Genomic DNA, 17,630 nt, shown 5'->3' on the forward strand with positions numbered 1-17,630 from the left:
CCCTGGTAATTTCAAGACTGTTACCTGTAGTTTCCCTTATGTAGTAGGAGTTTGCGAATTTGCCAAAATTGGTGGCCAGACATTTAAGAAAATAGTTGGTTACATCCTTTGGTAAACTCTTTAAGATCTTGACTTTAGTTTGTGAATAATACATTTGCTAACTCTCATCATAGTTACTAGTAAATAGCCCTTAGATCTGTGTAAAATGAAACACTGTAAAAATAAGTGATACGGCAAAGAAGTTACTGCATGCTGGCCAGTGCAGAGTATGAAAGCAGGAGACCAAAGCCGAAGCTGTTCCATTTTGATGAATCTTGTAGAAAAGGGCGGTCAACATGAATGATGTAAATCAAGTTTTAAAATAATCTTTGGAGTTCTATGGTCTCTTCTGTTATATAATTGTTGGCCAAACCATTGATATTGGCATGTGAGAATTTTGGTGTCACTAAATAATCCTTTTGTCTTTGTTGTAGTTGTTTCATGGGCGTTTCAAGGTATTTTTCCTTTTCTGAGTGATGGATCAGGTTCAGTATGTGTGTGTGAGCCTGCCTTAATATTTTCCAACTTAAAGATAAGGATATTTCACCAGGCTTAGAGCCTCCTCATAACCTTGCTGTGTTTGTGAAGGATCTAGTAACTAAATAGAATGTTTCTACTCAAAGTATGTTCTTTAAGTCACCATCAGGAAACTTTTGGAAATACAGATGTGCAGTTTCCTCTCTCACTTGGAAGCAGAATCTGCATTTTACTAAGATTCACTGTTAGGCATATTAACGTTGGAAAGCAGTTACGGAGACTGAAGAGAGGAAGAGGAGGGTTGTGATGCCCTGGTATTCAAAGAAATTTTGACTGTACGATTTTATTGTTATTGTCTTCAGAAACAACTACAAAGATTACTCCTTGGAGTCCAGACTACACTTCAGAATTCAGGCAGCTCTTCACCTCTGGAGAAAACCCTCCTCAGATTGATCAAAACGTGAAGAATGGAATTCCTCTCCATTAGCATTGGCATCTGCTCTAGATCAGTCCTTGTATTAAAGTGGAAAAGTGATCTCACGAATAAGAGACACAAAACCAGTTTTAATTGTCAATATTTTCTGTCATCTGGATGGTTAACTATTGGTCTACATAAATTTATTTTTTTTCTTACGGAATGGCATTAAGTGATACCTAGAAAATTATTATATTTGTCTCTCCAAAAAGAATTTCATGTTAGATTTTTTTTTTTTTGGTACTGGAGATTGAACTCGGGTTTTTGCGCTTGTGAGGCAGGTGGTGGAAGCACTGAGCTAAATCCCTGGCCCTCATGTTAATTTTTAATTGAGGAATGAAGTCTTTTAAAAGACCCACAGGTACGAGAGTCTTTTTTTTTTTTTTTTTGGTACCAGGAATCAAACTTGGGACCTTGCACTTGTGAGGCAGGAGGCAGAACCACTGAGCTAGATCACCGGCCCATAAGAGTCTTAATTAGATTGTTTTTTATGTTGAAAATAATATTAAGTAGCAAATGGCTTAGGTTAAGCCATTTTTAGATTTGTTGCTCTATTCAACTTCAGAGATATTTTGTTGCCTATTGCTTAAATCTCAGAAGGGAAAGAAATACCACATTCAGAGTAACTTAACAATGAATATGTGAAGACTGAAAAAGAGCAGAAGACGTGAACTGGATTAGGGTAATATGTTTCACAGGTTAGAGCGACCTGTACCTATCAGATGATGAAATACTAAATGACTGAGTTTTTACTGTTCATGTTAGTTAAAAGTGGTGACATTTTGAGAGACTTATTTTTGAATGTGCTTAAGTCTATTATAATAACAAAATTTTTAAAAACCCTGTGTATCTAAGGGGAAGAAAGGTCATAATTTAGAGATTATTCTTAACTGTAATGATAAAGCCTAAAATACATACATTGATTATTTTTCCTATAGGAAGCAAAGTAAGTTCCTGCTGCTTTAAATGATATGTAAAACGCCAATAATTTTTACATTTGTGAGGTTGGTGAGATCCCGTTTTCTAATCTCCCTAGCATTGTGATGGTTCCTTACAATATTTGGACTGTCCTTTAATTGGGAAACAGAGTCAGGCCAGGAAAAAGCCCTGGCTCTACCACCAGTGAATGGTTAATGGGGTGACCTTCAGGAAGCCCCTTCTCCCTCTGCTTCACTGTTTTCCTCATCTGTGAATGGGAGAACAGGCGAGTTCCAAGGTCTCTTTCAGTTTTATAACTGTGGGTGTGTACATTAGGTATGTATTTTCAACAGACAGTGTTGAATGTCCATTCCCCCTGTGAGTGTTTCATCTCAGTCGCTGCCTTTCCCTCCAACTGTTTGTACGTGTCGCAGCTTAGGACTAGATTGTATCTGAGTGCAGAGAAACAGTTCATGAGTTGCTGAGTTGGATTTCGTCTTCTTTCTGTTTCTCTTGTGAAGACGAGTACAGTACCTTGTCTGAAAGGCCTCTGAGTTTTCACAGAAAGAGCTCCCAGGCTCCTGTTAGGGGTTAGGAGTGAGTGACCTTCCTTGTTGGGCTCAGTTTTCTTAGTGGGGATAGCAAGATGACACATGTGTCATGAAGGCTCAACTGAATGATGTGAGGCAGCCAGTGGCTACAGAGTAAGAACAATAATTGTAATAATTATGGTTTTCATGCATGGATTACAATATCAACAGAATATTATTGGCTGAATCTGTGGTCTCTGCTTGTAAATGAAAGAAGTGTAGAAATTTAAGAACATTGAAATTTATTCATGTAGGGCCAGAGATTTATCTCAGTGGTTCTGCTGCCTGCCTCGCAAGCACAAGGTCCCAAGTTCGATCCCTGGAACAACAACAAAAAAAAGGAATTTCTTCATGTATTTGGCACTGACAATAGCACAGATTATGAAATTGCTCCTTGCTGTGTCTGGCTGCAGGACCCTGTGCCCAGCAGTGACTTTGTTGTTTCTAAGGTACTGATTCTTGGCCAGTCCTGAGGAAGTGTTTCCCGTGGAAGATGTGAACACAAGCAGAGTCAGAGCACCACCCTTCAGATGATGTGCTGACAGATGTCAGTATGCACTGTTGGTACAGATTATACAACTTCAGGTACAGACAGAAGAGGAAATAAATTGTCATGTGTAATTAGTAGTGGGAAATATGTTCAGTAATTATTTTGTGTATAACTTTGGAAAAAGTTTATAAGTTATTTAGAAGAGCTTTGGTAGTTTTATTTTTTTAAGGCAGAAATGTCCATATTAAGCATATATACACATAATTATTTTTCTGAGAAGCTATAAGTTGGAGTGGATAATTTAAAATTTTTCATATTGGTATAAAAATAAGTTTAAAGCTAATAGTGACTTGATTTTAGCTGGATTATCAAACAAAGAAGTCCATCTGTACAATTAAAATTTTTCTTATTTTGTTTTTTCTTGTTTCTTTTTTATTATTACATCTTATTTTGATAGTTTCCTGGTATTGTGGATAATCTGTCCAGGGGATTTCTAAGTACTGTAATAGAATTTGTGCTATGAATATTTATGTTTCTTGTCATGTTCAAGATACTGTGCTGGCACCAGTTTCTTGTGACATCAGCTACTGCATTTTTGCACTTTGTTTGTGATTTAAGGTGTTCTGTGAAGAGTGAGTACTTAAGGGACAATGTTTTACCTAATCTTTCTGGGTCATATCTGATGGGTTGGGTTGCCAGTGTGTCTGACAGTTGTTTGTGCAGTTTCTGGAATAATTGCCTTAATTAATTTTTAATGGAGAGTCAGTGTTCTGTTTGGTGCTTTGTAAATTTAAGTAAATGCTGTGCTTCATAGGATTGGTGACAAGGCATGGTCGGCATGGTGGTTGTCACTGGACAATAAAGAAAGATTTATCAACTTTTTTTTGCCAGTGCTGGGGATTGAACGCAGGACCTTCAGCATACTAGGCAGGTATTGTACCACTGAACTACATCTCCAGCCCTTTTAAAATTTTCTTTTGAGACAGGGCCTTACTAAGGTAAGGTAAGGCCTTATTAGGTAGGCTGGCCTCAAACTTGAGATCCTCCTACTTCAGCCTCCTGAGTAGTTGGGGTTACAGTACAGGCATATACCACCACACCCAGCACTGCATCACTCTTGACTTGTATTTTTATGTTTTTTATGTCTGTGGATATAAGAAGGTCCTGAGTTTTATAGGGAAAAGAACTTTATGGATTATCTTTCCTTTCAGAGGACAGAGATACGGGCCAAGGGTTTAGCTCATGGGTAAAGCATTTGCCTCGTATGCTCCCCAGCACTGAAAAAAAAGCAAACATTGCAAGAGGCAGAGATGAGACAAGTGGGTAGAAGCTGAGGGAGGTAAATTCCAGGTTAATCAGTGGCGAAGAAGAGTTTAATCGTTGGCACAATCCAGTAGTCCGGCCAACTCTGTGGCAAAGGGATGGCCTAGCAGTACCATATGGCTGTTACTCCTGCCCTGGCTTGGACTATTTATTTGCATTTGAGATCCCACTATGATTCCTTGATCAGGGCTTCAAATCAGTGGGGGTGACGTACAAAGAAGAACATACCCCCTTCAAGTAAAAGTGAGTACTGCTGCTTCTGAAGTTCCATGTGTTAGGCGCTAGTGGTCTGTACTGTTGAAACTTACCATGATTGCCCTTCCATCCATTCTGGGAAGGGGAAGCTACTGATTTTGGTGAATAGCAGGACAATAAAAATAATAATTAAAACATGGTCTTTGTGACAGTTGGAAAATATTCTGGTATTTCTGTGATTAATGCTCCCATTGATTTATTTTTTTCCTATATCTTTTTTTTCTAGATTTATAATTTATAAATCTTAAATTCAAATATATTTAGTTAAAATGATTTTGTGATTCATCGGGCTGGCATGGTTCATAGGAAATTACTGTGTCCTTTTCAGCTTCTAAACAGTATCGGTTCTCTTCCTGACCTATCTGTTCAGTGTAGTAGGCATGTGCCATGTGAGGCCTTAAAACGTTAGGGCACCTGGGCGATGCTGAGCGTCTAGGGAGCCATCCTTCATCCTGGCTGCGAGGCCTCCAGGGCCCGGCTCCGGGCACTGACCAGAAGGTACTTTGGGGCTGACCCGCTTCTTGCCGTGACCATGTAGTCACCACACTTCATCATCAGGTGGGCTTCAAGTATCTATCTGTAAAGTGTACTTTTTCGGTTTTAAGTGTCCTTACACTTTCATGCCATTGTGTTTGTTCTGCAGATGATTGAGGTCACTGGCATGTTTAAACATCGGTCTCTCCCTCTTCCTCCCTCGGTAAACTCCTTATGTACCACACTAAAAATTCTTACTTTGAAGATTGCTATTTAATCTGATTTTGTAGACATTCCTTGCCTTTTCACAATGTACAACTCTTAGGATTATAGAAGAGTGATTCACCTTTGAAATTTTAGATTTTACTGATTAAAATGAAAACTTCTTAAATAACATTATTCTGAATAGTTTAGTAAACCCTTTTCAGTCCCTTTATATCACTGTTTCAACATCGAATCTCACAGCTAGCTCAATATTACTGTTTAATGGTTTTTAGACACGTTATCTGCTTAGAAAATGTGGCAGATGATTTATTCAAAGATATATTTAATGCCTTTTGCTGCCTATTACTATTTTAAAATGTGTGTGATACCTAAGTGATATGCATAAATATAACTAAGACATACTGTATTTTAATCTTCTAGACATATCTTGATTAGATACATCTGTTGATCATTTATAAATGTATACAAGGCAACTTACTGATATTAAATAGATACTGTTTTATATCATTCTTTCAGGAATGCAGGATTTTCTCCAGCTTGTTCTCCCTTCCTCAGCCCAATGAATTTTTTTTTTGAAGTATTAACATTGCTTGTTGTAAACCCTGTTCCTACTTCCCTTGTTGGAACTTTTGTCTTCTCCACATCTGGTGTTAGATTTATCTGATCTTAACAATTAGGCCTTCTTAAGAAGGGATGGATGCAGTTCATTCCAGTCTGTTTATAAAACTTCATCACAGAAAGAGATGAGTTTAGAACTAGTCAGTGTGTTGAGATGGCTAAGCAGGTCCTAGCCTAAACCAGTGGTGGGAACCTAGTCATGGCACATGTGCTGCAGCTGGCTGTTTGTTATCATTGAAAGCTCTATAAGGTTTGCCATCACTGAACTATCTAGAAGGATATATGGATCTAGCTTCTGAGGAAGTTTAAATGGGGTTCCCTCCTGTTTGCTATGTACCTGTGACATGTGTTCAGCCTAGTAGCAGTGTAACTGGACTTTGCCTATAAAAATCAAAGCAGGAGCCTCACTATATTTAACTAAAAAGAATGCCCACAAATTGCATATTTAGTAGGAAAAATCAAGGTACATTAATATCAAATTTTATTATGTAAAACTGTTGAATATTAACATAGAATACACCTTACATGGTAATCCAGGATTTATGGGATTCTGGCATATCCCACTGTGAGCTTTTGTTTTGTTGGTCCTTAAATTGGTTTTAATTACTGGTAGTCTGTTGAGTACCATTTGGGGGGAAAAAAGAGAAAAAAAGTTGCTCTTAGTGTAACAGAACTGATAGCCAGAGAAATTGTAGAAATGGACACATTAAAAAAATTACTATTTAATTTTTAAAAGAATTGCATTATTTTGAAATTTGAAGGCAAGACACTTTCTGCCTTGGGCACTATACATTTTAATTCATTCATATCTTTAATGGAGCCAAGTGTCCAAGTAACAATTTGGAAGATAGTGTAGTAAATGATATTAAATAATTTTCAATGTTATTTTTTTACCCAAAGTAATTTATTCTTCATGGTGAACAGTTGCTTTCTATAGAATGATTGTTTTTTCTTTTAAAAAATTTACATGCAAAGAGAGATTATGATAAATATTTTAAATCTTAGGTTGTTGTTATGATTTAATGGCTTAAGAAAGCAGAACTCTTGGTTCTATTTAACCAAGATTTGCAGAAGGAGAACACATGTATTTCACTGATATGTGCTGTCCAGAAAAATTATTTAATTCTCAACAATATGTTGCATTCTCATATTGTAGAAATTCTGTAATTTATTTTTAATTTTTCCCCTTGTTGACTTAGCGTAAACACCTGAATGAATATCAGCTGACTCATTTATATATTAATGTTTTAAAATGTCTATTTGCAAATATTCATAGAACAGTTAAATTTTTGATGCAATTTGCTAAATTATATATGAAGGCAAATCTATATATTTAATAGGTGAGAATTATTATTTTATTACTGAAATTTATTTCCAAAGCAAATTTGTTTTGTAGGTATTTCACTTGGAAAATTTTGTTTTATCTCAAAAATAGGGAATAAACCTGTCTTGTGATGTAGCCACCTCAAAGCCCCTAATATTACATGTAGGAGGATTTTGAAATCGTTTGATAACATTTGTTTTTCACTTTTGTTTGGATTAAACAAAAATTGAGTTTTGAATTGAATTGAAGCCATCATGTTTTCTGAGTTTGCAGTTTCCTGTTGTGTCATTAGGCACACTTGTATGTACCTTCACCATCCTGATAGTAAGATTTGTCAGTGTCTTCCTCTTTCCTCACTACATTGAGATTCTCATTCTCAGTGGTCACAATTTTACAGAGCAAAAACGTTTTTAGAAATGGAAGATGTGTGAGTTCTATGTAGAATGAATGTGTTAGGAACATCCATCTGCCGATCGCATAGGCATTGTTTATGGTACCACACAGTGAAATAGATTGTAGGCATAAAAGCATCTAATCAATACAAATCAAGAGGAAAGAAGAAAACTGTGAACTTCTAATATTTTTAATATAAAAATTATGTTTCCAAATGACTGTTTTCTTTCTGACTTTGTGTTAATGTTATGATCTATGACTTGTAAGTTCATAGTGATATGAGATCTAAATTTTCACCATTAATATAGCAATTCCTGTAGTCTATTTTTGTAATTTGTTTTTGAAAACAGATGTCTTCTTAGAAATTGTATTTTAAGTGCAAATAAATCATCCCAATTTGAAAGTCAACATGTTTTATATTTCATTTCCTCCTAGTACAGAATACATTGCATTGTTAAATATATGTTTAAATTGCCAAGATTTTTTTCAGGTTTCTGTATTTTCATATTGCTATAACCAGTTTACCTACAACTCTAGTTGAATTGTTATTTAAATAAATGACATTTGATGGAATCACAGCCTACTCCAGTTGGTCTACATGTAAAAGCTGTGTGCAACATCTTTTCTGCTGGTTTTTTTCATGTGGTATGAACTTAAATTTTTGTTTGTTGCTAAGACTTCCTGCCTCAACTTAGCAGAAAATTATGAGAGGTCTTCTTTGTGCTATGTTATTGGCTGAGCCCTGAGCATGAAGAGGTAAATGGGATTGTACATTTGTCCCATTCATCACTTTATAATCTATTTAAATTAGCTACCAGTATGTCCAGCTGGAGGAATCTTCAGCATTTATGTAGCATAGTAGACAAAGTACAGTACTAGTCTTTGGGAATCAAGAAGTCCATATTTAAGACTAAAGTGGGCTAGATCACAGCATATGATTGCTTGCCTTCTGTGAGCTGTGCCTTACCCCTCTGTAAAATGAGGGCAGTTCTCCTACCTCATTTAGCTCCAAGATGATCGAAAGAAAAGGTATGCAAGAACCACAATGAGCTAATCTAAACCCCCGGGTTGTGGTTTCCTATCCAGCCCCCTTGGTTAGAATTTAGTGATCTGATTCACAAACGACAGAAGAGGAAGAGAAAGACAGTCTAGTTGTGGGCTGTGGGCAGAGGAAGTGGATGTGGTGAACGCGGCCTGAATCTCCATTTGGCCCAGATCTGCCTTGGTTCCCTCAGTGTGTCCCCGTCTTTCCTTACCTGTCTTTGCCTTGTTCTTTGGTATAGAGCGCTTGATAGATCTGTACATATATTAGTTACAACTTTTTAGGTTGAAAATACTCAGTTTGAGCTTTTCTAAACAGCAAAAACTTGGAGGGTATTTGCCGAATAGATGAAGGGTGTCTTGTGGAGTCAAGGTGCAAGAAAGTGGGAGATTCCTGGAAGTATCTCAGTACATAATGGAAAATCTTTTGAGACCTAGGGAGCATTTCTTCTGCATCTGTCTTTTGGTACACCTACAGCATGTCCTTGGCAGCTGAACTTCTGCTAGTGGCTCACAGTAACGGAGGCTTATTTGTTAGACCATCTCTACGTCAGGCCAGTGAGGGATCAGCTCCACTTGTCCTCATCCTGGTGCTGACTACCAGAGCATCCACCTGTCTGGGATGGCAGGAGGAAGGGAACATGGTACTCAATGTGGGTCTTAAAAACACGTTTCCTGTCCACTCAAATCAGTTTTATCTAACTTCTCCTGGGCATGGAAGTGTGCCACATGTGTTGGGGGGAAGTACCAGAAATAGCTGATAATGGCACTGATGACTGCCTTTCAGGTTACCAGATGCCTGGTTCACTTTCCTTCCTGCACACAGAATACTGTGTCCCAACAACTGTAACCCCCAATCCCTTCTGCACCATGCCTTGTATCTTATTTCACATCCAAATGTGGCTCCAAATTCCTATGGATATTATGAATTAAAAATTGTTTGTCTTCTGTGCAAAATCATATGTACTGGTTGAACTGAGGTAGGATAACCACTAAAACTCAATCTCAGTGTAAAAGGAAGTGGGGAAACAACATGGAAGTGTGGCAATACTGAAATCCCAAAGTTCGAGCCTCCCTATCTTGAGAATAGGGAATCTGCCTCAGTTAGGTCTTGCTCCCATTTTCCTGGGAGGAGGGTTCTCATCCATTGTTTTTGGTGACACCTGGTTTCACCTTCAGAGAGATTTTTAATTTTTAAAAAGACCTTAAGTCACATCTGAAGTGGCTGCCAGAAAATTGCCTTTCTCAGCCCTTTCCTGCCTCACACGGGGCTAAAGGATCATTTTAAGTCTCAAGAAGTCTTTCCAGTGCAGAGTTGTTCTTCAGCAGCATAGTGCTTTGTATTTTTTTTCATAATTCTCTTTAGTGTGATTTTTGTCTTTCTGTGTCATGGCAGATTACCACCCGTATAGTACATGGAAGACATTGCTTTCTTAGAAAGTGACTTACTATGGGTTAATGCTGTCTTTGGAACCAGTGCTGTGCTGATGCACTAGAAGAAGCTGTGGTGACTGACAAACCCAAGTCTTGGTTGACCTCTTGTCTATACTGTGGCATAAGTGCCCTGTAGATAGCTGGGAAGCACTGTGCTGGGTCGTGGAGGCCATCAGAACCCCACATATGGAACGGTGCACATTGCAGTGGCAAGGGGAGGTTGACAAATTGAATACAGGCTTAGTACCCAAAACCTTTATTTTGGTGTAATTTAAATACCTAAAAATCTACTCCTTTTGGGCTGGGGATTTAGCTCAGTGGTTCTGCTGCCTGCCTCACGAGCATAAGCACCGGAGTTCAGTCACTGGTATGAAAAAAAAAAAATATGTGTGTGTATATATATATATATATATATATATATATGCACACACACATACATACTCCTTTTAAATATATATGTGTACATTTAGTAGCTACATAGTTTTGTGGTACCATCACCACAATACAGATTTTCTGCTTTATCCTTCTAGAACTTCCCTCCTGCCCTATTTTCAGTCCCAGCTCCAGGAATTCCACTCCTGATCACCTACCCAAGAAAAACCAAAAACTGTCCAAAGACTTTCATGTGAATGTTGATAATGATGTAATTCATGAAAGCAAAAACTCAGAAACAATGCAAATATCCATCAAATTACAAATGGATAACCATTTTATATATTCATACAATGGAATCCAACTCCAAGAGAAAAATGAACTATGAATATGTCTGTTTTGGATGAATCTTAAAAATATGCTAAGTGAAAGAATCCAGAAACAAAAGACTATATGTATGGTTCCACTTAATACAAATTTTGTATTACAGCTCCCCACCTCCATCCCAGGCTCCTAGGGCAGAGAAGCTCAGCCGGTCCCAGCACCCAGAAGGGAGCTCCCCGCCTCCATCCCAGGCTCCTAGGGCAGAGAAGCTCAGCCGGTCCCAGCACCCGGAAGGAAGCTCCCCTGCTGCCATCCCAGGCTCCTAGGGAAGAGAAGGTGAACCAGTCCCAGCACCCAGAAGGAAGCTCCCCGCCTCCATCCCAGGCTCCTAGGGCAGAGAAGGTGAGCCGGTCCCAGCACCTGGAAGGAAGCTCCCTAGGGAAGGTGAGCTGTGTGGCCGCTAGAAGTATTCCCCGCCCCCCCGGCCCCGTGGAAATGAGAAAACACATAAGCAAGCCTCAAAAACAGAGTTCCAGATCACCTACAGCAACCCCAAAGAAATGAGATGGAACAATCTGATACTCAACCACCTGGACTCTGAACTGGCAACAAAAGAGAATCTGGGAAAAATGAAATCAGAAATAATTACTCGGATAACAGCAAAGATTTTGCTCATGGTGCAAGACATGATTAATAAATCTAGAGAGGACACAGATAAAAAAATAGAGGATCTGAGGAGCATGATGGAATCCCAACATAGGAAACAAATGGAATCCATAAAACAGATACAAACAGATTTCCAAGAGATTAAAAACTCCATCGAAAGTCTGCGCAGCAGAATGAACCAATGTGAGGATAGAATTTCACATACAGAAGATAAGATTGCAATTAATGAGGAGGAAAAGAAAAATTGCTTTAAAATTGTAAGGGAACATGAGAAATCAATCCAGCAGCTGCTAGACGATGCAAAGAAGAATAACATAAGACTGATTGGAGTCAATGAAGAAACGAGAGAGTGCAGATGACATAAAAAATCTGTTCACAGAAGTGATGGCAGAAAACTTCCCAAGGAGGGGAAAAGACCTTGTCATACAGATAAGTGAGGCATATAGGACTCCAGCTAGCCTTAATCAAAAAAAATCTACACATAGGCATATAATAGTTAGGATTCCAGAAATCCAACAGAAGAACAAAATTCTACAAGCAGTGAGAGAAAAAAAACAAATCACATACAAAGGAAAGCCCATCAGAATCACAGCGGACTTCTCAGTGCAAACCCTCAAGGCAAGAAGAGCTTGGAGTGACGTATTTCAAGCCCTAAAAGAAAACAGCCTCCAACCCAGATTGATGTACCCTGCAAAACTATCTTTCAAAATTGATGGAGAAATAAGATACTTTCATGACAAAAAGCACCTCAGGAACTTCATGAATACCAAACTGGCACTCCAAAAAATTTTAGACCATACCCTAGGAAAAGGCAATGAGGATCACAACCCCAGGAAACCCAGCAGAATGAATGCATTGGGGATGACAAATTAAATGCAAAGGGGGAGAATCCAACAAAAAGAAAAAGTCATGACAAGGCTTTTAAAACTTTTAACTTCATCCCCCTAATGAGTGTATAATTCAATCTTATTATAGTACTGATTAATATTTTTCTGATTCTGGAGTTGCACACCATTCCTTGTGCTATACAGGCTATTTATCATCTTGTGTCTACATTTTAATTGGGTTGTCTATTAATGAGCTCTAAGAATTCTTTATATATTCTGGTCATAGGTTATATGCATTGTAAATATGGTCTGTTTAAGGACTACTTTTAATTTTAGTGATGTCATTTAAAGTTCTAAATTTTGATGGAATCTCATTTATCAATTTTTTTCTTTTATACATCATGTTTTTTGTATCCTAGGTAGCTCCTGCCTACCCTGAATTCATAAATATTTTCCCTTATAATTTCTTCTTAAAGTTTTATACTTTTAAGCTTTCTTATTTAGGTTCATAGATCCCTTCAAGTTATTTTCATGTATGAAAACAAGGGTTGAGGTTAATTTTTTATATACGGATACCAGGTGTTCTAGTGCCGTTTGCTGAAAACACTCTCTCTTCTTCGGCTCTTGAATTGAGTTTATATTCTATAAAATGCCAATGTTAAATAATCTTTCAAAACTCAGTGGACCATATATGTGTGGTTCTATTTCTAGATTCTCTGTTTTATTCCAATGATCTATATGTCTTTCCTTACACCAACACTGCCTTGATTACTGTAGCTTTAGAAGAAGTCTTAAAATCAGGTACTAAACGTCTTCCAACACTGTTTTTTTTTTTCTTTTTCTTTTTACTTTTCTAGGTCCTTTGTGCTCCTACATAACTTTTAAATCTCAATATCCAGTTCTTCATTTATAGCAAGTATACATAGACCTGGATTTTTATATATACCTTGTGTTTTCTAATCCTGCTAAATTCAAGTACAAGTTCTAGGGGCTCCTAGAGATTTCTTAGTATTTTCTCTGTAGATGATCATTTCATCTACATATAAAGATTTTGCTTCTGCTGTGCCAATCCTATCCTAGTTGTATCATTTTATTGCCAGACTATTTTGGTGGGGACTAGGTTTCAAAGTTTAATGGACAGATAAAGAGTAAGCATATCTGCCCTTGTTCCCCACCTTAAGGAGAAAGCATTGTATCTTCTCCATTTATATAAGGCATTCTCCCTGGAAGTATGGAGTACATGTCTTTAATCTGTTGAGAAGTTTCTGTTCTACTTCTCGTCTCCTGATAGCTTTTACTATGAACAGCTGTAGAATTTAGTCCAAAACTTTTTCTCCAACTAGTGACAGGATCATATGGCTTTTTCCTTTGTTAAAATGATGACTTTTGGGGGTGGATCTTCCAATGCTGATCCAACACTGCCATCCCTATAACAAATCCACTTTCTACATCCTGCCAGATCTGACTTGTAATAGTTTGTTTTGTTAAACAAATTTCTATCTATGTTCATACATTTTTTTTCTATTATCTTTATCCAGTTTTAGGATTAGCACAATGTTGAGTTCCTAAAATGAGGGGAGAAGTGTTCCTTCTTTTTTCTGCTTTAATTGTTTGATATAATTTATTAGTTAAAATGTTTATGAGCCTGCTGTTGTCATATAGGTAGGTTTTCAAGCTAGGAATATACTTTCTTTAATAGATGCTATTCAAATTTTATATTTCCTCCAGAGTCAGTTTCATTAATTTGTCTTCCAAGGTACTTCTTAGAAGTTGTCAAATTTATTTCAAAAAAGATTTTTTTAATATGCTTTCTATATCTTTTTAAATTCTGTAAAATCTGTGGTTATGTCTCCTAGATCTTGATATTGTAATTTTAAAAATGTATAACTGATATTGTGTAACAGGAAGAAAAGGTCTAAAAGAGCAGGGGAATTGGGAGGGGTAGGGGAAGGGAAAAAAGAGAAAGGAAAAAAATATGAGAAGAGGAATAATGTTACAATAAATGTGTGGGTACAAATATCAAAAAACAATTTTGTATTACAGGGAAAACTGGGTCACATGTGAGTATATTTTATTGAGGAAACTACTTGTCCTCAGAGGGTTATACCATTGTACATTCTTAGGGGTATTGTGTGAATTCCTCTTCCTCTGTGACCTCATCAATACTTGGCAGTGTCAGTATTTTAACCATTCTAGTATGTGTGAAATGCTATCTTGGAGTTCTGATAAATATTTTTTTTAATTGAGTTATAAAAAGCCAGGTGCATTTGCATCTCTTGAATGACCAGTAATGTTAAACATGAAAACAATCCTGAGATTCCACCTCATTCCAGAAAGAATGGCTGCTATCATGAAATCAACCAATAACAAATGCTAGTGGGGCTGTGGGGAAAGAGGAACCCTGCTCCACTGCTGGTGGCAGTGTAGACTAGTGCAACCACTGGAAATCAGTATGGAGATTCCTCAAAGAACTAGGACTGGAAGTCCTATTTGACCCACCTATTCCCCTGCTGGGGATCTTCCCCAAAGAATTAAAAGAATCATACCACAGTGATATATATGCACCCATGTTCATAGCACAGTTTGTAATAGCCAAAACTTGGAAACAGCCCAATTTCCCATCAACTGGAGACGGGATAAAGAAGATTTTTTTTTTAATGGAGTACTACTCAGCCATAAAGAATAAGAAATTAGAGACATAGCCACATGGATGCACATTGAGGCCATACTCCTAAATAAAATAAATAGGACACACATGTAAATACTGAAGTTTCTTTGGTGTGAGAAACTGAAAGTGTAAATAAGGATCAAAAGGTATAATAGATAATGTGAAACAGGAAGAAAAGGTACAAAGGGGAAGGGGAAGTCGGAGGGGTAGGGGAAAGGAAAGGGAATGGAATTAGAATTAATGTGAGAAAATGAAAAAATGGAAACAAAGTCTTTGCAAATATAGAGGGGTGGAGGGGTTGAAGGGAGGGCAGGGGAATGGGGAAAAAATAAGAACCAAGAGAGATTATATAAAGGTGCAAATTTTCAATGATGAATGTCTTTATATTGTATACCTAAAATGTGCCAATAAAATTAATTTTTTAAAAACTGCAGAACCATTCTGGAAAAAAAGCCAGGTGCAAAATCACATGTTATAATCCAAGCACTCTGATAGGCTGTGGCAGGGGGATTGCAAGTTTGAGTGCAGCCTGGGCAACTTAGCAAGATCCTGTCTTCAGATTGTTTAAAAAAATATTAAAAAGGGCCAAGGATGTATCTCAGTGTGAAGACACTGGGTTTAATTCCCATTACTACCAAAAATAAGTTATAATGCACATACATAAAGTCACCTTTAAAAGTGTCCAATTCAGTGGGTTTTAGTATATTCACTGTTATACTTCCATCACCACTATCAATCCTAGAGTATTTTCATCACTTCAAAAATAAACCACTTACTAGCAGTCAATTCGATGTGCCCTCCTTCCAGACCCTGACAACCACTCACATAATTTCTGCTATACGGATTTGTGTATTCCAACATTTCGTGTCAATGGAACCATAAAACATACAACCTTTTCGGACCAGGGATTTAGCTCAGTGGCTCCACTGCCTGCCTTGCAAGCGCAAGGTCCCAAGTTCGATTTCTGGTACCCCCCTAAAAAAATACAGCCTTCTGTGTTTTGCTTTGCTAAGTGTAATGTTTTCAAGTTTTATCTGAGTTGTATCATGTAACCATGTAACAAATACTTAATTGTTTTTATGGCTGAATAGTATTTGTGTGACATTTTATGTATTCAGTAGTTGAAAGATATTAAGGTGTTTCTACTTTTTTCCTACATAAATAATAGTGCTGGGACCCTGTACAGGTTTTTAAACATATGGTTTCAGTTTCCTTGGGTATATATTGTACCTAGAAAGAAATTGTGAGTTGGTTATTCAACTTTTCACATTTAGAGGAATTGCCAAACTGCTTTCCAAAATACCTGCACCCCGTTGCTTTCCCACCAAGGTACGAGGGTGCCAACTTCTCCACATTCTTCCAACACCTGTTCCCAGCTTATTGTTATAGCCATCCTCATGGGTATGATGTGGTGTTTCATTGTGGTTTTTGACTTGCATTTCTCTAATGATTAAGGATGTTGAGCATCTTCACATGCTTATTGACTATTTATAAGTATGTATTCTTTTCCTACTGGTTTTTTTTTTCTTGGTACCTAGGATTGAACTCAGGAATTTGTGCTTTCGAGGCAGGTGGTAGAACCATTGAACTAAATCCCCGGCCCAAGTATGTATTCTTTTTGGAAAAACGTCTATACAAATTTTTTAATCATTTTATAATTAGGTTGTTTATTGTTTAGTTCTTTATGTATTCTGGATTCTAGATGTCTGTTAGATATATGATTTGAAAATATTTTGTCCTATTCCATGCATTTTTTCATTCTGTTGGTCATGTGAAGTCCCTTTTTGTTTGTTTGTTTGTTTTGGTTACATGTGATTTTAATGTCATATGTAAGAAGACATAGGCTAGGGCTGGGGATTTAGCTCAGCAGCACCACTCCTGCCTTGCAAGGTCCTGAGTTTGATCCCTGGTACCCCCCACCAAAAAAAAAAACATAGGCTAATTCAAGCTCACACAAATTTATATGTGTTTTCTTTTAAGAGTTTTATATAATTTTAGCTCTTACATTTAGGTCTTTGAATGATTTTGTGTGTTTTTTTAAAAATTTTTTTTTTGAGACAAAGTCTTGCTAAATAAGTCAGACTGGCTTTGAATTCACTTTGTAGCCCAGGCTGACCTCAAACTCTCAAGGATGTCCTTCTGCCTCGGCCTCCTGAGTTCTGGAATTATAGGTGTGTGTCACCACATCTGGTTTTGTGTTAATTCTTATACATGGTATTGGGTTGGGGTCCCACTTTTCTCTTCTGCATGTGGATATCCAGTTGTCCCATCAACATGTATTGAAAAGCACAGTGGCTTATTCTATAGGTCATGTGGTTATGCCCAGCTTCAGTGAAACAGGTAAGTACCATTCCACTACATCTGTCCCTGGTTCCAGAGTCACATGTTAGGGTTTTACAACTATTCTCAGTCCAGGTTCCAAGTTTGTGAAGGGGAAATTTCTTTTGGTCTTGGCTGGCAGAGGTGCTGAGCCTCCCCTTAGACAGTTGGGACCAAGGGAGTAGGTTTTGTGGGACACGTAACTGTTGGAAGTCTGCTGCTGTGATGTACTGAGCCACACAACGAAGGTGGAAAGGTCATTATAAACCACTCAAGTCACCCCCAAAATATCTGTGGTTTGGAATGTTCTCATTTCCACAAGTATATGTTCCTCAGTTGTAGTTCTGTTTAGTCAAAATGTATTGTTTCTACTATTTC

The 17,630-nt window shown here is 37.5% G+C and overlaps 2 protein-coding genes across 25 annotated transcripts in view; both read left to right on the forward strand.

The window, feature by feature from the left end:
• Ttc39b (tetratricopeptide repeat domain 39B) overlaps positions 1-17,630 on the forward strand; it is a 176,156-nt gene that overhangs the window by 130,063 nt on the left and 28,463 nt on the right. For 7 of the 23 annotated variants that reach the window (XM_087183907.1, XM_087183904.1, XM_087183906.1 and 4 more), the window contains one exon: positions 10,939-11,216. The exons of 5 other annotated variants lie outside the window; for them this stretch is intronic. In XM_087183907.1, the coding sequence (XP_087040033.1) occupies positions 10,939-11,098 (160 nt within the window). In that variant the 3' untranslated portion in view covers positions 11,099-11,216. Of the gene's footprint in view, positions 1-878; positions 4,730-10,938; positions 11,217-16,471; positions 16,539-17,038; positions 17,105-17,630 lie in introns of those variants that run through there. 11 more of the 23 variants (XM_087183917.1, XM_087183916.1, XM_087183908.1 and 8 more) reach the window with 6 other exon arrangements.
• Frem1 (FRAS1 related extracellular matrix 1) overlaps positions 4,409-17,630 on the forward strand; it is a 369,630-nt gene continuing 356,408 nt past the window's right edge. The window contains exon 1 of one of the 2 annotated variants that reach the window (XM_004838313.3): positions 4,409-4,555. The gene's annotated coding sequence lies outside the window, so the exon portion shown is untranslated. The remainder of the gene's footprint in view (positions 4,556-17,630) is intronic. The other variant, XM_087183903.1, reaches the window with a different exon arrangement.

This window comes from Heterocephalus glaber, unplaced genomic scaffold (genome assembly GCF_053883595.1).
Source record: "Heterocephalus glaber isolate CG9 unplaced genomic scaffold, H.glaber_assembly_v1.0 deba00001481, whole genome shotgun sequence".
Taxonomy (NCBI): domain Eukaryota; kingdom Metazoa; phylum Chordata; class Mammalia; order Rodentia; family Bathyergidae; genus Heterocephalus; species Heterocephalus glaber.